The sequence below is a fragment of the Tenrec ecaudatus genome, chromosome 16, assembly GCF_050624435.1.
Source record: "Tenrec ecaudatus isolate mTenEca1 chromosome 16, mTenEca1.hap1, whole genome shotgun sequence".
In the NCBI taxonomy this organism is placed as follows: Eukaryota; Metazoa; Chordata; class Mammalia; order Afrosoricida; family Tenrecidae; genus Tenrec; species Tenrec ecaudatus.
The window spans coordinates 19897120-19917887 of record NC_134545.1 but is presented as its reverse complement, the minus strand read 5'-3'; the positions used below and the strand labels follow the sequence as shown (position 1 = coordinate 19917887).

At 53.1% G+C, this 20768-nt stretch overlaps 1 protein-coding gene and 1 pseudogene across 1 annotated transcript in view; both read right to left on the bottom strand.

Annotated features, from left to right (window-relative positions):
* PI4KA (phosphatidylinositol 4-kinase alpha) overlaps window positions 1-20768 on the bottom strand; it is a 107095-nt gene that overhangs the window by 13220 nt on the left and 73107 nt on the right. Inside the window, exons 20-34 of the mRNA XM_075534533.1 lie at window positions 17700-17808; window positions 16451-16587; window positions 16118-16251; window positions 14247-14329; window positions 10100-10170; window positions 9889-10013; window positions 9050-9131; window positions 8866-8949; window positions 7850-7939; window positions 6321-6440; window positions 5699-5791; window positions 4661-4817; window positions 3976-4103; window positions 593-751; window positions 288-439 (exon numbers count right to left, since the gene is read on the bottom strand). Of these exons, the coding sequence (XP_075390648.1) occupies window positions 288-439; window positions 593-751; window positions 3976-4103; window positions 4661-4817; window positions 5699-5791; window positions 6321-6440; window positions 7850-7939; window positions 8866-8949; window positions 9050-9131; window positions 9889-10013; window positions 10100-10170; window positions 14247-14329; window positions 16118-16251; window positions 16451-16587; window positions 17700-17808 (1724 nt within the window). The remainder of the gene's footprint in view (window positions 1-287; window positions 440-592; window positions 752-3975; window positions 4104-4660; window positions 4818-5698; window positions 5792-6320; window positions 6441-7849; window positions 7940-8865; window positions 8950-9049; window positions 9132-9888; window positions 10014-10099; window positions 10171-14246; window positions 14330-16117; window positions 16252-16450; window positions 16588-17699; window positions 17809-20768) is intronic.
* LOC142429507 (lysine-rich coiled-coil protein 1-like) lies at window positions 12850-13586 on the bottom strand (annotated as a pseudogene).

Genomic DNA, 20768 nt, shown 5'->3' with positions numbered 1-20768 from the left:
AGTCAGGACTGGGTGGTAGCCATCCCTCTTTTCACCGACCCTTTTATTTTTACCCCAAAGTCATGGCAGAGCTCCTTGAAGACCTAAACATTTGGAGGAAAAAAACCCGGTGGATGGGCACCCTGCCTTGGCTATTGGAGACCACCTTCCAGAGGTACTCGGAGGGCAGAACCTTTAAAATGAGGGGGCTCCTAAGCCTGGCGGAGAAATTCCCTTCTCTCTCAGGCCCATGTTACCACCCACATTTTTAGTCTGCTCGCATGAGCCTGTGTTTGCGGGGCTCTCACTTGAAGCGTGGCCCGATGGCGGCCACGTGGCGGTTCATGCTGCCCCTGGCGCCGCCGATGTGCAGGGCCATGGAGCGCTGCAGGAGGCTGGAGAAGATCTCCACCTGGTCGGAGCTGCAGTACTTGGCGATCTCAAAGCGCTGCACCAGGAACTGCATGGGAGGGGGAGGAGCCTTGTGAAGGGCCTGCTCTTCACCTGCAGGACACCCCCCTCACTTCACCCTGGGGGCCTAGAGACACCCTGCCTGCAGAAGAAAGGGCCAAGCCCAGCAGAGCATTGTGGAGAGGGGACCCCAGGCACCTACATCGATCCAGATGTAGTGGGGCGTCACTTCAGGCGGGCAGGGCTTTGGCTGACTGGCTTCTGAGGCTGCCAGAGGGTCGGCTTCTTGGATCTCGGCTGAAAAAAGGCCAAACTTCTGCTCCACCGTCATCTGCCAGGCCCCTGCCATCTCCCGCATGAACTGGGAACAACAAGAGGCTGTGAGCAACACCGGGGAGCAGACAGGAGTCATGTTGTTTTCCTTATCGAGTTATGAAAGATGTGTGTCTGAGTATGACGATGTTTAGAAGAATAAAATCCACAGGGATGCAGTGCCCCAGGGAGGAGGTAGACTTGTACATGGAAGATTCCGTTGCTGTGAGGCGCCGTTGAGTCGGTTCCGACCCGTAGCAGCCCCATGCACACACAACAAAACACTGCCAATGCTGCAGCCCTCAGATGTCCCTATGCCTGAGCCAGGACAACGACAGAACACGAACAAGCAAACCCTACGTAAATGGAGAGACATTCAATATTCTGTATTCATGGGCTGGTAGACTTGGTATCGTTCACATGTCAGTATTTCCCAAAGTGACCTCAATGTTCCACACAACCCACCTCAACATTCCAACACAGCTTTTGTTGAAGTGGACAAACCAATCCTCAAATTTATATGGAGCAGCAAGGAGTGCCAAACAGCCAGTAAGCAATCCAGCGTGGTGATGGTCTAACGGGGAGGGGACAGTATGCTTAATAATTGGTGTTGGGTGAGGCCAGGGTGTCTCCACATGCAAAAGAATGAAACGAGGTCCTCCATGGGGCCCTTTGGGGAAACAGCTTGAGAGAGTTAGCTCCCTGCCCTCAGTGTCCACCCCAGAGGCCACGATACTTTTGTCTAGGTTGCTTTGATACCTCCTGGGTAAGCTGTAAACCACCTGCCTGATGGATCTATACTACCTACCTGTCTGGCCTGGGCTGCAGCCTGCCCTTGTGATTGGTCCGTTTTACACACCTTAAAGGGCTGAGTCAAGATATTTTATGCAAATAAAATGGCTGTGGCCTGATATGTAAATGAGGTGAATGTGGGGTGTACCGAGAGGAGAGGGGTCTGTCTGGTCATTCCATGGCCCCGATGGGAGGGCCAGGTCTTGAAACTGAGCAGGAGGTTGCTCACATATCCAGTTGAGCCCACTGACAGAGAAGCAGAAGGATGAAAGAAGAGATGAGCAGCAAGACGGTGAGGAATCTCAGAAGAGCGGTGACTCGGGTCTGGAAAGGGATAGGCCTGGGCGGGGCCCTGCCCAGGATGGGGGGCCACGGCAGATGCCTGCTGCTTGGAATGCTAAGTAAAGCTACCACCCTGGTGACCAGCAGGGTCAGTCAGCAGTATAACTGGAAAACAGAAACCTTCCCAAACTCAAACTCACCGCCATAGTCGATGCCAACTCATACCGACTCTCTAGGACAGGGCGAACTGCCACTGGCGGTTTCTGAGACTGTCACTCTTCTAAGGAGTAGGAAGCCCCTTTTTCTCTCCAGCCAGCAGTAGGGGTGCCAAAGTCAGAGGCCTGTCCCGGAGAGGCTGACGGGAGGTCTGCATGGCCAAGAGCGTGCATGCGTGACAGAGAAGGGTCTGCTTGCTTGCATGGCCGAGAGGAATGGAGAGAGAGGCCCTACTTCTTTGGGGGAACCTTTTAGACTCAGCCTGTGGGTTTCCTGATCCTGAGTTGCACCTGTTATTTCCTTATTAAGCCACTAAATTCTAAGGGTGGTCCAAACGTTCTGAGTGGTGGTGTAAAAGTTATGAGTCGGCTCCAACTGCTAGGTCCATAGTTCAAAACCCCCAGCTGCAGGGTACAGGGGACCAGGATGTGGCTTCAGAACTTGGCATGGGATGACAGACACAAACCCCAGGGAATTTTACATTCTAGAACAGCAGTTCTCAACCTATGGGTCGTGACCCCTCGGGGGGGGGGGCGGGCAAATAACCCTTTCACAGGGGTCGCCCAATTCATAACAGTAGCAAAATAAGTTATAAAGTAGCAACAAAAATAGTTTTCTGATTGGGGGGTCACCACCACATGAGGAACTGTATGAATGGGTCACGGCGTGAGGAGGGTTGAGAACCACTGTCCTAGAGGTGCTAGAACCACCACCGCCATCACCATCTTCCTGGAACATTTCAGAATCACGGAGGGAAATGTTCAAAATGTCCCTTAAAGAAAAGGAAAAACAAAACACCCTTTTTGTGCACTGAAAGGAGCCAGTGGTGCAGTGGTTACTAGTTAGGTTGCTATCCCCAAGTCAGCAGCTTGAAACCACCAGCCGCTCAGAGAGAAAGGCAGGCTTTCTTCTCCTGTAAAGAGCGACACTCTCAGAAACCCAGCGTTCTCTGGATGGCAGTCAGAATTTTTTTTTTTTGGAACTGATCTTAAGCAACACAGAAAACACATGTCAAGGTCCCTGCCATTAAGAACATTTGAGACCTTTGAGGAAACAGAATGCCCCTAGATGTTTATCTGATCAGCTGAGAGGAGAGGACTGCCTTCCCTGTGGGCCTCATCCAGCAGCAAAGGCAGAAACATGGCTGACAGGAAAGACTGCTGCCTGGGAAGATATTCTTGTGCACAAACCCAACTGCTCTGGTCAGATTAACCAGCATTTCAACAGGTTGTCCCTTCTCGGTAGAGAGAGGGGGGTTCCCCCACCCGAGCCTTTGAAAAATGGCACCTGGTAACACCTGGGGGGAGACTCAGCATGACCTTGGTGGCTGGCAAGGAGCCCTGGGGGTGCAGTGAGGGGAGTTGGGCTGCTGACAAAAACGTCGGCGGCTCAACCCCCCTCCCCGCTGCTCTGAGGGAGAAAGCTGAACCCGTCTGCTTCCATACAGATGGTCAGCCCGGACACCCTGTGGAGGGCTGCTAGGAGTCTGAGCGACTTGCTGGCCGTGGGTCTGGTTTGCGTGTACAGTTCCATTAGGAGCCCCTCTTGTGTGGCGCAGAAGATTAGCGTGCTTGGTTGTTCCCTCAGAGGTTGGCCGTCCAGTGCCACCCAAATGCACCTTGGAGAACACTCTGGAAATCCATTTTTGAAAAAACGCAGCCACTGAAAACCCTAGAGCAACATAGCCCACATGGCAGGTGGGCAACAGGCAGGCAGGTGAGGCTGTCCACCACTGCTGAGTCCTTCCTGTGGAAACAAGCTCCACACGATGCAAGCAATCCTTGCTGAAAGTTAAAGAAGGGAAAGCAGGCCCTGTAGTCAGACACAGCCACCGGGGCGTCCTGAGTTGAGAGTTGCCATGGCCCCAGCGTGAGGGGCGGTGCCCTGTCCCATCTCTTCTTTGTGTCCTCTGAGCAGCCCTGGGGTTAGTCACAGGGGCCTACCCTCACCCGCCATGCTCTCCCCACATCGTCCTGCTCCTACCGGCACTTCCACGCCATTCTTGCCGGCTAGCAGCCACTCCCAGCAGGCCAGGGCGGTCTCCATGCCATGCTCGTTGAACATCCGCAGGGGTCCCCAGCACAGGTGATGGAGGAGCTGGGGGTCGCAGTCTGTGAGCAAACAAACCCCACTGAGGATGAGCTGAGTCCGACTCCGTGGGGACCCCAAAGAGGAGCACCCTGCCCCACAGGGCTTCCACACTAGGCTGGCCGTCTCTAGGGGAACAGACTGCCGTGTCTCTCTCCACTGGAGTTGGTGGGTTCAGACCACCAACCTCACAGCTCACAGCCCAATGCTGAGTCCACTGTGCCCACAGGGCTCCCTCCTGGGGCACTTAAAACACCAGCAGAAACCAACGCACCGCCATTGAGCTGATGCCCACTGACAGCGACCCTTCAGGACCCACTGTGCATCTCTAAGACTAAGTCTTTATTGAAGTGGCAAGCCTTGTCTTTCTCCCTCAGGGTGGATGGTGGTTTCAAACTGCCAACTTTGGGTTAGTAACCCAATGTGTAATCACCACAGGTGCGTAGATGTCTTCAAATTCTAGCACCAGGATACCTCCCCTCTCCCAACCCCATCCCTGCTCAACCACTAAGTCCGAAACACCTGGGGCCAAGGATTTGTCCAACCTGCTGGTTCCAGAACGCCTCCTGCAGGCCCTCACCTCTGCTGCTGATGAGCATGGCGGTCAGCTTGAACATGGCCTGTGTGTAGTGCTGAGGGCTGCCGAGGCTCAGCGCTCTGTTCAGCTCTTGGACCATCATCCGATTCAGGTCAGACGTCTGGCCAGTGGCATCTGAGAAACGGATCATCCCGTACACCTGCAAGGAGTGCTTTGCTGGTCTTGTGGTTCAGGACACTGAGTGGCCACAGGACGATGCCTGGGCTTTCTGTGGCTGTAAATCTAAATAGAGGCAGACTGTCTCGTCTTTCTCCTGAGGAACAGCTGGTGGGTTCGAACTGCTGAGCTCTTTTAGTTATTCCAACAAAGAGTTCTCCATGCCAGCTGGGCTCCTTGCCACGACCACAGGCATCCCTCGTGTACAGGGGCCTGGCCTTGTCACCTGGCATTACAGCAGAGCCCGAAGAAGGGCTAAGTAGATTCAGTGTTTTCAGGGCCAACGAGTAACTGTCTTTCAAGTCACATTGCCTTCACCGTAAGAAAAAGCATGGCTTCCATATTTACTAGACTGCCAGCAAAAGAGATTTGACTTATTTAAAAACAAAACAAAAACAAGTCCACCACTGGGGTGCTCAAAATGGCGTGAGGCAGGCTCTGCCAGAGACGGGGCCAGACGAGCCCACCAGGTGTCACCTGCCCAGGCTCACAGACCAGCCAGTGGAAATAAAGGGGTCATGGACACTACAGGCCATACAACTGCCATGGATGGACTTCAAAGAAGCCCTGGTGGAGCAGAGGGTTAAGCTGGGGCAGCTCATTGCAATGTCCGGGACTCTAACCCATGAGCTGCTCTGCGTGGAAAAGTGGCAGTCTGCTCCTACTAAGATAGACAGTCTCTACTGTGCCCCCGAGGGCTGCCAGGAGTGGGCAGACTCAAAGGCATCAGGCTTGGGTTGAATTTGGGGAGAACGTTCCAGAGCTTAGGGTGAGCATGGCCGTCCCCTCCACATCCACTCGGACACTTCACTCAGCTTTCAGGTGGAGCAGCTCGGACCCCGAGGACCTGAGGGTTGGAAGTACCTCTCCAGCATAGCGGTTGCGCAGGTTCAGAGAAGCCATGAAGTTGGAGTAGTCCTTCTTAACGCAAGCTGGGCGCTCAGTCAGCTGCGTTGCCTAGAGAAGAACACGGATACATTTCTCAGACAATTGCGTGGATAGGGCTTTCTCACGTCTACCATGGGAAGACACGGAGGATAAGTGGTCACCGAAGTGGAAATCCACGTCCACATGAAAGTTGAGAAGAAGGAAGCACTGAGGAACACCCTTGAGTCTGAGAGTGGAGACCAGTGGCAAAGTGGTTAAGTGCTTGCCAGCGGAGGTTGGCAGGGCAAACCCCGGCTGCTCCGAGGGAGAAAGATGAGGCTGTGTGTTCCCATACAGACAAGGGCCTCAGAAGTCAGGGGGACAGCTCCCCTCACTCCTGGGGAGCTGCTCTTACTGCCTGCAATGTAAAATCCAAACCCCAAACCCAAACTTGCAGCTGCAGCGTGGGCTCTAACTTGTAAGAACCCTATGGGACTGAGCAGAACTGCTCCTAGGGCTTCTGAGGCGATGAACTTAGGGTTGTCCCTCACCAGCAGCAGACGTCTCCCCACCCTGTCCCCAGCTGGGGCCACCTGCTCTCCAGGAGGCTGGCACCTACTCCCAGGGTCGTGTTCTGCTTGTTGTAGCCGGCGAAGTGGAGGATGCTCTCGGTGGCCATGGCCAGCCCTGTGTGCTGGGACAGTCCGGACACCCAGTTCTGATGCTTGTTCAGGTATTCCTGAGGGGAGAGGGGAATGAGGGATTGTAAGGGCAGAGGAGCAGACAGAGTGTGTGTGAGACGGACATCAGTACACAAAGGTGCATGCATATGTGTGTCTGTCTTCAGGGTAGACATGTCCAAGTCTATCTGGGGCGACACCTGTCAGAGGTGTGTGGGGGATATGGGGGGGACCACAGGCTTCAGCACTGAAGGGTCCAGGTGGGAGAGTCACACCCTCCTAACAGCCAAACAGCCAAGCTCTTGCTAGCACACACTCGCAATGGGGCCACCCCAGAAATCCACCCAGGGAGCCCCGGGGGGCAGTGGTGAGTCAAAATGGACTGGGTGGCAGATGAGGGGTGGAAGCCTGGTGAGCAGTAGCCTGGGCTTTCGAGCTTTCTCTTCTCTGTGGCCTCAGGCCGCCTGGAGAGGATGCTGGGAAAACTGACCACCCACTCTCCACCCGCTGCAGCCTTCGGGCAGGTGGGGTCCCACTCCGACTGAGGTCCTCCTTTCCATGAACCAGGCATCAGTCAGGGTTGCAGTGTGAGAACGGCCTGCCGTCCGTCTGTGCACAGGCCGAGGTCATCAGGGAGCCTTTCTGTCCAGGCTTCCTTTTGGCTCAGGCTTGTTTTGAGGTTGCATCTTTGTGGAAGGCAGACCCTTCCCAACCACCATGGCTCTGTCCTTACTGGATCCCAGCCTAGAAGCTGTGCTGGGCCAGCTGCACCTGGCCAGTGCCCCCAGGCACCCTTGTCAGGTTGCTACAAACACCTGCAGCCCAGGCTGCTTCTGTGGGCCTTATCTTCACCTCTGACCCCCTTCCAGTTGACTCCTGCCTGTGGACATGGTGGTGCTGCTGGTCTGGCCCTGCTAGCCAGTCTCTGGGGGCTGGTCTGCAGCTTCACACACCTGCCCACCCCCCTGCTTCACCTGTACCCTCCCCTTACCTCCATGGGCCCAACTCCATACAGTCTCGGGAGTGTTCACTCACCCCAGGCACCAGCCTAATGTTTGTGGTTGGGCACTAGACAGCTAACTACAAGGCCAGTGGTTCAAACTCACCAGCTGCCCCAAGGGAGAAAGATGAGGCTTTCTGCTTTAACAAAGACTAGCAGTTTGAGCAACCCCAGGGGTCACTGAGAGTGCGTACCCCCCCCAGCAGCAGCAGGTCTGGTTTGCATTTAGGCACAGAATCCCTGGTTGCCACAAATGCTTGGCTGCTGATGGATGGAAGTTCAAGTCCACTCAGAAGAGTCTGGCGACAAAGGGCTGGCGATGGCCTTCCCAGAAACCAACTCAGGGAAACCTACCACGCACAGTTCTACGTGTAGCACAGGGGTTTCCCCGACCCCAGAATCTGGGGAAGGCTTGGTGGGCAGCACTGAGGAGCAGTGGGCTGTGCTGGAAAGCTCTAAGGGGCATACCTGCAGGTGGGACTTGGTGACTGTGGGCGCCCACTTCATTGCCTCTTGCAGAATCATCCCGCAGCGTGCTGCAAAGTCCTTCACGATGCTCTGTGGGACATGGGCACCCATTAGGACAGGGCCGAGGCCTAGAATCCTGGGCAAGCCCTCCTGCGTCGTGGCCAGGTGTGAGCTGTGATGACCGCATCTGAGCCAGAGCCTGCTGTCTATGGGAATAACCCCCCACCCGATGGCCCAAGGCCTATGGTGGGACAGCAAACAGCGACTTCCAGTCAGCAATGGGAGGGGAAGGCAGGTTCTGGGGGCCAGAAGCCATCACAAGTGCCACGTCCCTGCATGGAACTGTGGCAGGAAAGGCATGAGTTAAGGTCTCAACCTGCCCAGAGAGGGTTCCTGAGCCAGTTTGGAGGGAGAGAGGTGCCCTGGTGGCACAGAGGGTTAAGTGCTGTTGTGGGGGAGGAAGATGAGGTGGTGCGTGCCCGCAAAGACCTGTGGGCTTGGACACGCTCAGACACCCCGTGGAGCAGCTCTGCTCTGTCCTAGAGGGCTGCTCTGCATTGAAATTGACTCAGTGGTAGTGGGCTCCAATCTTTATGGAGCAAGAATGATAGCACAGCAGGCTTGGCAGTGTGCTTCTAACTGCAAGGTTGGTGGTTCAACCCTACCAGTTGCTCTGAGGGAGAAAGATGAGACTGTTTGCTTCTATCAAGACTGACAGCCTCAGTGACCCTAGGGGGCAGGTCTCTGTCCTCTGGGGTTTCTTTGGGTTGAAACGGGCTAGGCAACAGTGAGTTTGGTGGGGAGGGAGGAGTCAGTACAACACAGCCTAGCAACAGAAGCTCTCCGGGAACTCAGCTAGGGGCCACATGGTGAGGAGGGCAGGCTCTTAGGACAGACAGACATGATAGGGGACACATAGCAGCAGCATGCTTCATGTATGCACAGTCCCTGAACAAATGGTGGGCTCCTCCCACTGTCTCCTCAGACAGATACCGAGCAGGTGAACGCTGGCCTACCTCTCGGGCCTCATAGGTGTCGGGCACCGTGATCCGGTAGGGGACGTCAGGGATATTGTAGTATGGCTGGTCCTTGTGAATGTCCTGCAAGCATGGTGACATCCTGGTCCTGACTGCCCTGGGGACCCCAGGGTGAGATGTGCCCTTGCCCCCGCCCAAGCCCCTGAGGAGAGGCCACACTCACCGCACTCAGTGACAGAGAAAGGGTCTGCAGGATGTCCAGCATGGTCCTTAGCACAGTCCCGCTCCAGAGCAGGTGAGGGAACCTGCACCCAGAACCAGCTTGCAAAGCCTGAGGCCAGGCCCCCAGACAGCCACCTCCCTCTACAGCCCAGTGTCCATGCCTCTGGCCAGGCTGTACACCCCTCCTCACCGCCCCCCACACCACCACCACCACCACCACGATGTAAGCCAAAGATGGCAGCATATCCATGGAGTCTGTGCCTGAAGGTGGCCTCAAGGCTGAGAGTTCTCGCAGTCAGGATGCCATTCACATACTCATCCACACAGCCATTCACACGATAATCACTCACGTATGTACACCCACTCCACAACTGTGATGCACACACTCACGGGCACAGCCATGCTCACTCACACTACCCACTCACCCCATTCATGCATAACCATTTCCATCCACACACATGCACACTCACATTCACACCCAATCATACAAACAATGCCCACTCACAAATGTACACCCCCACCCACCCCCACACACAGCCACTCACACAGGCACACTCATTTATACACACACACTCCTCATTCACGTATACACCCCCTCCAACCCCACAACGACAACGCTCAACCATTCATATTCTCATACACACAACCACTCACACCATGTATACATACCTGCACATACCCATGCCGGCACACATACCTACTCATGTTCACAGCCAGTCAGAATTGCACCCTCGCCTCCACTCAAATATACCTTCACACACCCCCAGGAGCACACATACACTTACACCTGCATGCACACACACACCCTGCCTCCCCAGCCCAGGAGTAGGATGGACTCACTTGTCCACCAGGCCAGACAGATACTTGTCCGCCACCCTTCGAATACGCTTGTGGATGTGGTTGAAGTTCACCAGGAGGAACTGCGCGTGCCGCTCCAGCTCCTCCTCGTTCTCCTTGGTCTTGGCCTAGACATCAGGGAACAGCCCAGTGCACGGCCTCGCACCCCCTGCTGACACGGCTCCCGTGGGGCTGAGCGCGGACAGATACTCACTTTGTCTGCCATCATGTTCAGGAAGGCGTCGAACACTTTGTCAGCGACGGCAACCACACACTGCATCATCCCTAAAACCAGAAGAGGCATCCTGCTGCTCAAAGGCTTGGCACAGAGGACCCTGGTCGGCACCATGCCAGCTCGTCATTCTGCCGCCAATCCTGCAGAGCAGTGTGCTCAAGACACAACAGAGCGCTCCCACCAACCCTCCACCCAGCTCGGCTGGCGTTCAAGTCTTCTGTTGTCACGGAGACAGGGAGCTGCGCGCCACCTCATCAATACACTGGAGACTGTCTGCAGTGACCCAGGTGCTCCCAGAATCCTCCTCTGATGAATGATAATTCCGGTCTTAGTCTCCTGTGACCCTGACACTTTGGAGAACATAGGTATTTTGAAGAGTATCCCTCCATCTTGATGTGTGTGCTTTCTCATGATTCGACCAAGGCCTTGGGTTTGATGGGAAACACTACAGAGACAGTGTGCCTCGTTGGGCCTCCTGGTCAGGGCACGCGGTAGCAGTGTGCCATACTGCTAGCCATGGTCTTTTCCATGGCCACATATGCATGTGAAAACTGGACACTGAATAAGGAAGACTGGAGAAGATCTGTATTTGAATTCTGATGCTGGCAAAGAATGTTGACAAAGACTGCCAAAAGAACATTTGTATCTTGGAAGAAGTACAGCCAGAATGCTCCTTAGAGGCAAGGCTGGTGAGACTTGTTGGACATGCCGTCAGGAGAGGCTGGTCCCTGGAGAGGAACAGGATGCTTGGTGAAGTGGAGGGGCAGCAAAAGCAAAGAAGTGGCTGCCACAATGGGCTCAAGTATAGGCACCGTTGTGAGGACAGTGCAGAACCGGGCAGGGTTGGGTTCTGTGGTGCGTAAGGTCACTGTAGGCCGGAACTGACTGGATGACATTAACAACCAGTCCTCCTCCTCAGTGCTCAGGCTCACGGTTGCCCTGTGTTCAGGGTTTGAGGAGCTTGTGAGTCTGCACCTCACTGAGGTTCTCACCCACTGAAGCTTTCCCAGAAACCAGGTGGTCCTTGAACTGGCCCGTGGCCACTGACATCCAGGCTGCTCTGCTGTGGCTACTGAGGTCAGAAGTCCTTTGCTGGTTAGGGGCATGGCTAAGGAGAACACCTTCACAGCTTGCCATGTGGAGAAGGGCTGTCTCTCTTCACCATTCGTGGGACACCCTCTCTGCCTGAACCTCCCTAATACTGTGACCAGACAGCACTGCAACTACGCACCTACACCCCATTAACAGTGGGAGAAAAAAGAATTGTGAAAATAATGGAATTTCCCCACAAACATTTCTCCCCACTCTCAGGTTCACAAAGCACATAGCTGTTTTCATTCAACAATGCAGACACACTTTCATCTCATCTGTTGCCGAATGAATCCTCCCTTATCCCACTTCTTCCCTGCGTTTCCGATTTCTTCTACTCCTCCTCCCCTGACTCCTCTGAACTCTGTCCTCCGGCAGATGCTGCCTTTCGGGTCTCGCTGGTTGGTGGTGATTCTTAGGGTACTGCCTCGGTGTAATTTTTCCACCACAGACCTGACCCTGGGAGAAAGATGAGGCTCTCACTCCTGTATATAGGTACAGTCTCGGACACTCACAGGGCAGTTAATTCTAGCCTATCCAACAGGGTGCTATGAGTCAGCACCGACTCACTGGCTGTGAGAGAATGAGTGACAGACCCGTCTACTGTGGAGCTGAGAAGCTGACCCACGAGAGTGAGTCCAGTTCCCGGCTGGAAGAGTGACGCTCCCGTCCATGTAAAACTGTATGCGTGTGTGTTGAGAACTAGAAATGCTTATCTTTTGCCCAATAAACTTGCTTCAGTTAGCCAAGATTAGGGGATCAAATGCCGTTCCTGTTCAAACTGTTGACAATTTGTCCATGAATTGAACCAAATTCACTGTAGTGGAGTTGATGTCGACTCATAGCGACCCTGTAGGACAGAGAAGAACTGGCCCTGTGGGTTTCAGAGACTGTCAACGCTTTATGGAAGTAGAAAGCCTCATCTTTCTCCCAAGGAGCAGCTGGTGGTTTTGAACTTCTGACCTTGCAGTACGAAGTCCAACACTTAACTTAAGCACTATTCCACCGGGGCTTCTAAGAGTCCCTTTAAATTGGCCCCTTGATCTTTTCTTTTTTTTGAAATTAGAACACTTTATTAGAAATAATTACAGAATATACGCTGATTTTGTATTAGGACTCTGAAACTTATAAAACCATATTTAATCTAAGCTTATTATTGTAATAGGTTTAATTTTCCAATTTCCAACCTAGAAAATACAGGGCATGTTAGAGTTAACACAGAACAGAATCAATCTAAATTGCTCACAGAGAAAACCAACACACATAAAAGTGTCCCACTAAAACCAGAGCAACCCCACCCAAGAAATGGATTCTGCAAAGCCTATTAGTCCTCCAATTTCAAGCAATCTCCCAAAGGAAAGAAAATAACTCTACTATCGTAGCAATTTGTTGGGTAAGAAGCAGAGTCCTTTTCATGAAGGGAAATTATAGTACATATAAGAAAAATGTAATGATGCTTTCAGAGAGTAAGGACAAGTAGTTTCTGTGTTGGAGAGTAAGCACACTAAATTCTTCCCACTCAATTGGTCTTTGTTAGAGATTAAAGTACCTGTTCATGTAAGAAAAGTGATATGAACATGAAACCCACAAAACCAACCAGCTCAACTATTTTTTGCTCAATTGAATCTCAGGAGAACCAACTATGTCAATCTGAAATCCAAGGACGGATTCCTCTGTTCTCTGCTGACGTTCTCTTTCTTAGAAGCTACTTCTCTGCGTTTTCTCTCCTGTTGACGCTTAAGCATTTCTGCACTGACACCATTTCCACCCGTTTCCTTCCTTTGATGCTCGAGTGTTTGTCCAAATCCACTTCCTCACAAGTTTTTTTCTTCTTGTGCTTGGGCCGCTCCTCCTCGGGCTTCTCTCCACTTCCTCAAGGTGCCCCTTTCTGGCTGGTGTCTCTGTTTATGACTGGTGTGATGGGCACCGGTACTGGTAAACTCCGATTCTGCATCACATCCTGGCTGACCGAGGCCCAAAGGTACTGGTTTTCTGAGGAAGAGTCCTTGGTCGGTTGACAGTAGCCTGGAGAGTCTCGTCTCAGTGTCTTCTCACAAGCTGGTAGCCTTTGAGCTTTCCCAGTGTCTGTAGACTTCTGACCTTGGATAAGGCTGGACAGCCTTAGATGGGAGTGTTTCCGGGTCTCCATTCTCTATCTGGGTCTGAAATCAACCTCTTTGTTCCCAAAGGTTTCCTCTCTCATCTTTTTGGAAACAAGTCTTTGGTTCTAAGCCTCTGGCTTCTTGTACTCTTGTGTGATCCTCAAGTTCATCTTGAACAGCATCGTATGTCATCTCTGAATGCTTCATTAAGTTGACAACCAGAGAGTCTCCTTATCCAGCTCAGAACTCAGTGGAGAGATGTGACCACATTTACTCATTAATGGCTCCAGTTTTTCTGCATGAACTCCCAAACAGTTGGTGTGTGTGGAACCAGGGGATTCAAAATGATGATGCAGAAATTATAAAATACATTGTTTTGCAATAATCCACTTTCATTCTCCTTCTCTGAGGCAGAGGTGGGCATCTACAACAACTAACCCCCACCCCGCCAACACCACCAGCCAGGAGAGAGGCCAGGGTGGAGGTGGCCAAGAGGCAAGAACACCACCGCTGCTGCCGCCAACAAGCAGGTGGGGTAAAAGCCCCGTGGTCTTTTCTGATTCTGACATTTGCTCCCACGCAACAGGTAAAGAAAGGTTCATCAAGGGGCAGCCCAGAGGCCTGGTTCCCTCAAGGAGGAACCAGAGCCCAGATGTAGTGGGCAGAGAACCGACAGTTGTGCGACACCTGGGCTGGCAGAGCCAGAGGGACATTTCTCATTTGAGGACATGCTAGGGGACTTCAAAAAATTGGGGGGAAATCCCATTGTCTGAATTCCATTTCTCTAGAAACCCTCTGCAGCGCCTTGAATATCCTATACCACGCCCCTTCCAATGCTGTATGTTGTTTCCATAAACGGTTTCTCCATGTGGCTTCTTTGAACATTGTCTACAGCACAATTCACCAGGAGGCACCACGATCATACGCTTGCTTACCTGATTTGTCTTTCTGAATAGCCTTATCCTCAAAGTAGCAGAACATCACCTGGAAGCGATCTGGGTCTGTGGAGCGCAGGACCCTATGGAGAAGAACAGGGCCGAGTGAATGAACAAAGCGCCCAACACAGAGTGCAGCGCTGGGCATGGCAACGAGACACCAAGCAGGGAAGGCAGAGCTGAGCCAGGACAGGCCCAGTGGTAGAATGCTCACTTTCCAGGGGAGCGACCTGGGTTCAGTTCCGGCCAATGCACTTCATGTGCAGCCAGCACCCGTTTGTCAGTGGAGGCCCAAATGTTGCTAGAATGCTGAGCAGGTTTCAGCAGAGCTTCCAGACTAAGAAGGACCAGGAAGAAAGGCCTGGTGATGGACTTCCCAAAAGCAGTCAATGAAAACCCTGTGGAGTGCAATGGAGGAGCCACACGTGGCCATGGGACAGTGCAGGCTGGGTCACCGCGAGGGAGGTCTGACCAGCAACCACACACTGACGGCAGTGTTTGGAGGGGCAACAATGCACATGTGGGGTTCCCATTCCTGGCCCAGCAACCCAGCCACCAACAACCAACCCAACAGGCCTGGTACCAGGCTTCTATCCACACAGACTTTCCTCCCTCACCCGGAGCTCACTCTAGTCTCCACCTGCAGGAGTCTGGCCAGGTAAGCCAAAGAACCACCTAGCCAGTGGTGTGGCGTGAAAGGTCACCCAGCAGCCAAAATAAGTGGTGGCCCTGACTGGGCAGGGACAGAGGACGTCAGGGACATGTCACGTGAAGAAACAGGTGCTGCAGAAGTGCGGAGGCACATTCCGGCCCTCAGGGTTTTTCTGTCAGTGGGTTGTGTCTGCCTAGGCGGCTTCCAGAAGGGGGTGCAAGAGGGCCGCGGCCAGTGGGTGTGTGTGCTGTGGGAGTGACGGCCAGCGTTTGGGGTAGAAGACGGGATTGCCCACTTGTCTGTGTCCCCTCTCTTCCTTTACTTTTATAGTTAAAAAAGCAAAAATCTCTCTTCTTGAGGGGAAAAGAGGGCATTCTGTAAGTTGTGCTTAGGTTACAGGCCCACCAGGTCACACGCTTCCACAGGCGGACAGTCAGCGCTGCATCAGCCTGAGCTATATCTGTATGTTGGGCAGGCTGGTGGCTTTATTCACACACATGTAGCTTCCGAGGAATTTGCTGGCCACTTCACTTTGGATGAGTTCTCCCCATCGCCCACTTTGTGGGATCCACTGGGGCCTCGCAGACAGTCCGGAGCAGGAACTGAGTTTGTGTGAGATGATGGTGGCCCACGCTCTCAGCATCCCCTTCAGTCGGGGACTCGGAGTCTGTCCTGGGTGCCCTGTGGGATGGTCAGCCTGGCTTTGTGACATGAGAGGCTGAGGGCTCTGGGACCCCTCTGCAGCAGGGCGGGTCACCAAGGGAACAATATGTTGGCATTGCTTGGCTGCAGCTGGCGGAGTCTGGGCTGAATTTCCTTTGAAATGTTACTCAAGGAAAACCAGAACCAGAGGCACTTTGCTAATGTGCGCCCAGAGGTGGGGGTGAGTCAGCAGGCTGCTCAGCCATGATCACCAATTACTCTGGAAGGTTCACAAGAAAAAACAAAACCAAGCCAACACTGGCTGGCCCTGTTGGGCAGGGCAGTACTGCCCCCTGTGGGTCTCTGAGATCGTAACACTATATGGGAGCAGAAACCTTGTCTTTCTTCCTCAGAGCATCTGGGAGTTGTGAACTGCTGACCTTGTGGTTAGCAGGCCAACGCATAAATACTATGCCATCAGGGCCTCGCATCTCAGAAGGAAGTAAAAAGGTGCCCCAAGCCAAGCACAACAGGGCAAGGTGCTCCCCAGGCAGCTCATGAGTGGCGGCATGCGTACCTCATGTACTCCAGCCGGTAGACAGAAAGGAGGTAGGTGGACATGGCGAAGTCCAGCTTGTTGATGAGGGCGGACACTTCAGGAGGCGGATCCAGCAGGTTGTTGATGGTGCTCCGAAGCTCGTTCAACTCGGCCTGGAAGGAAAGGCTTTCCCCTGGGTCCTGTGCTCACCAAGCCCACCTCAGGAAAGCAGCCCTGCCTCATAGTCCCATCCACAGCCTGGGTTAAGGCAGCAGGACATGAAGATGGACAGGGTCCTTCCAGGTGCTCATCCACTGCAGGGCCCAAACCGCCCCGCCCCGCTGCCATCCCGCCCCCAGCAGGCATGCTCACAGGAGTGACTGTGTCGTTCTTCATGGCCGAGTTGTACTGCAGGACAGAGCGCAGGGGTTCCTTGCTGGGGAAGGTCAGCAGAGGCGACTTGGTGGCGATCTCACACACGCCCTCGTACCACTCCTCTGGCCAGAGCCCTGCAAGGGGGCAAACAACCCATGCTTCAGCCTCAGAGCAGCAACCGAATCCAGCTGCCCCTGGTGGGCTTTGATGCCTGGCCACCCCCCTTGAGTCACAGGAGAACTGCTCTCCGGAGGCTTCCCAAGGAGCAAACTGTCAGGGTCAGTGAAAAAGAGGAAGGCCCTCCACACAGGGGCCGGAGACAGTGGCTACAACAGAGCTTCACACTGCGGTGCTGGTGAGGGTGGTGCAGGAGCGGGTAATGTTTCTTCTGGTTGTATGGAAGGTCGCCCTGAGTTGGGACTAACCTGATGGTACCTAACCATAGATTGCCAGGACTTTCTTCAGAGAGGCCTCCAAATGGACTTGAATTGTAGGGGAGCGGGAGCCCTGGTGCTGTAGTGGTTATGTGTTGGGTTGCTAATCACAAGGTTAGCAGTTCAAAACCACCAGGTGCTCCACAGGAGAAAGGTGAGGCTATCTATTCTCTGAAAGAGTCAGAATCTCAGAAACCCACAGGGGAAGTTCTGTGCAGTCTTACAGAGTCACTATGAATTGAATTAACTCGAAGGCAGTGAGTTTGGGTTTTGAGATGGTCTACCAAATTCTACAGGTGTGAGTCATTTATCTAAGCCAGTGTCTCAAACAGCAGCAGTAGTGGTTCAATGGCAGAAGCCTGATGGTCACGCAGGAGGCCCACGTGTGATTCTGGTCAAGGCCCCCGAGGTGCAGCCATCACCGCTGTGTAAGTGGAGGCTGTGTATTGCTGAGATGCCAGCAGTTTCAGCAGAGCTTCTAACATGGCTTTGGGAGAGGGCTTGGCAGCAGTTGGCGAAAGCAGCCAGTGGGGAGCCCTGTGGGTTGAGTTGTTCATGGGGTCCACGAGTCAGGAACCGATGGGACAGCAGCTAAGGAGGCTGACCCCTTGCATGCAGCCAAGAACAGAGTGTTCAAGAGCCTGGGCTCCACTGAGAAACTCAGTTTTCTTCAGCCCTGAGCATCCTCTGGCAAGCCCACGCTGTCACACAGATCCACGATGGCAAGCAGCAGCAGGGTGTGGCTGACGCAGGTGTAGAGCTGTGCTTTCCCTCTGTGGGTGGCTGTCCCTTGGGAAGACCGCAGAGCCTACCTGAGCCCTCCATGGCGAAGCCCATCAGCACAGAATAGAGCCAGAAGTCCCGGAAGAGCTTCTGCAGCCTTGGTTTGGCTTCCTTGATGGGTGGCAGGCGGCGGGTGAGCTGTGGGGCATCCAGGAGAGAAGGAGGTCTGTCACGCCTGCAGCTGAACTCATCTGCGCAGTGCCATCCACAGCCATACGGCAAGCAGGCCCATCAAGGGGGACACCACACCGGGGGAGGGGGGGAGGGTGGAATCAAGCATTCGCGGGTGAAGGGGAAATGCTCAGAAGCCAGTAGGAGGAGTTAGAAGAGGAGGAGGGATGGAAACAAGGAACACAGGGCTGTGTGCTGTGGGAGAGACGACCTTACAGGATGTGGACAGTCAACTAAGGAGATAAAACAAAACAAAGCTGGATGGTTGAACGGAAAACGGATTTGCTCGGTAAAGCCTTCTTCTAATTTACAATGAAAAGCGATGCCTCAGAGCATATTGTACAAAAATGGTTCACAAGGATGACTGGCAGTACCTGATTCTCCCATGCCTATAACCCAATTGTAATATTCCTATAAAGCCACAAAGATCAGTAAAATATAGGCATAGTGTTAATTGCGGGAAAAGCTACAGAATCCCAGGAGTCATTTTTAGTGTCCAAAGGAAGGAGCTGCTCTGAGGCAGGAAGGAGTGGAGTATGAGAGTAAGACTCCACCAGTTCCATTACCTGTCAACTCCGGTAGCACCCGTGCACCACGCTGCCTCTTTCCCTTGACCCACAGCAGTCAACACTTTAAGAGATGTCAAAGTACACGTTTCTTTTCTTTCTTTCAAAGCTTCAATTGGAACCTGATTTGCTTAGGGTTTAACTTTCACCTGAACATGTTAAAGACAGAGGAGTTGCAGGTGTGGCAGTCTAGCTCCTAGAGGGGACTGTATCGGAAGGCACACAGCACATGGATGGGGAGTGTGGGTGAAGTCTGCCTTCAGTCCTTCTTAGCAGCAGACCGTGGCTTGGCAACCACCTCACCACCCTAAGGCTGGGTACTGACACATAAGGGAGCGCGGGAAGTACTGCTGTGGCGAGGGGCCAGCAGTCTGTGGTCTCTGCTCAGACAGAGGCTGGGCTTCGCAGCAAGTTTTGTAAGGTGGCTATGTCTGCTCACAGCCCCTGGCTGGACCCTGCAGTTCCTGTACAGGGACAACCACCCCGTGGGAAGCCAAATGTTCCCACGCCCCAAGGCTCAGGCCTGTGGGGCTACAAATGGGCCCATACTCTCTGGAGAGCAATGTGGCATTGCTTATGGCTGTCCAGCTGAGTCCTACTCTCAGTGACCGGACAGGACAGAGGAGAAATGCCCACAAGGTTTCTGTGTCTGTCAGTCTTTACAGAAGCAGGCAGCTTCGTCTTTCTCACTGGATGTGACTGATGGGTTTGAATTGCTGACCCTGAAGTTAGTATGCCACTGACCGACCCACAGCAACTCCGGGTGCCTTAATTTGGTAAAACCCAAAACCAAACTCACTGCCAACAAGTCGATGCTAAGTCAGAGCAAGTCTGTAGGGCAGAGTAGAACTGCCTTCTTGGGTTTCTGAGACTGTCACTCTTTACAGGAGTAGCAACTTTCATTTTTCTTCTGTGGAGCAGTTACTGGTTTCGAACAGCTGACCCTGTGGCTAGCAGCTCAATATGTAACCATTATACCACCAGGGCTCCCTTGATATGTATAAAAAATCCTAAATGTCCCCAACATCCAATCTTTAACAATCTAGCAAAATGATAACGATGACAACAATGATGTGACAAACTGTAATGCTGGTGTGAATTAGGCACAACTGATGCACAGGTGTCTGTTTCACTTCGTCTCCTTGAGTCTTTGAGGCAGGGAGAAGGGACGGTATGTCACCTGACCAGACTCTGCGTGGGAGAAGGGACGGTATGTCACCTGACCAGACTCTGCGTGGGAAGTAAGCTGTGAAACAGGACAAACTCAGTCTGTGACAGAAGGTCCTGCTCTGGGGGATGGGGTGGGGGTGGGGGGCACTCTGAGTCTTGGCCTCTAGTTAGAGGTAAGATGTCAAAGTTTTAGGCAGGACCACCAACTTCTCTTACCAATAGCAGGTTACCCAGATCAGAAATGGACGCATGCAGGACACATCTCTGGTTAAAGAAATGACCGACTGATAGGTCAAAACGCCAGCTGCCATTAAGCTGGCCTGGCTCAAGGTCACCCCACGTGTCAGGGGAGGCCTGTGCTACTTTGCCAGGCCTTTCTCCTGGGCCATCTGTGTAGGAATTCAAGTTGCCAATCTCTCGGTTAACAGTCAAGAGTTTCAGTCATCCACACTGTCTAAGGCTGGCATGTTGAATTGTGAACTGCAAGGCCAGCAGTTTGAAACCACCAGCCACTTCGCAGAAGGGGCTTTGTACTCCCATGAAATGTAAGTCTTGAACCTCAGTCAGCATGGACTCCAGGGGAGTGAGGTTGGTTTGGTTTTTGACAGATGGTGCAGAGCCAGGCAAATCAATACACACGTGCCAAAAAGAATCCCAATGGAGACGTACAGGAGGGCTTCAAAAGGTTTGTGGAAGAAAATTCCCCTATCTTTCAATTCCATTTTCCTGAAAAATTTTTGGTGCCCCCATGTGAGCACCTTCCCCACTGCCTCCCATTCCCAGGGTTAAAAACTGGCCACAGTGTTTCAAGGTCTTTCCTGCGTCCAAACCTCAAAACAATAAGCAAAATAACACGAACTCACTGCCATTGAGTCAACTCTGACTCCTAGTGACCCTATAGGTCAGGGTAGAATTGCCCCTGTGGGTTTCCAAGACTGTAACTCTTTACAGGAGTAGAAAGCCCCGTCTTTCCTGAGGAGTGGCTAGGAGTGGTTTTGAACTGCTGGCCTTGGGGTTAGCAGCCCAACAGGCAACCACTATGCCACCAGGGCATCTGAACCGACATACTCTTTAAACATGAATGGCGACCGTTTAGTTCACAGTCAGTCCCCGTGTGGGTCTCATCAGCCTTTACAACACCTTACACAGCAGGTACAAAGACCAGGCCATACTGAAGGGGACATGGCTACT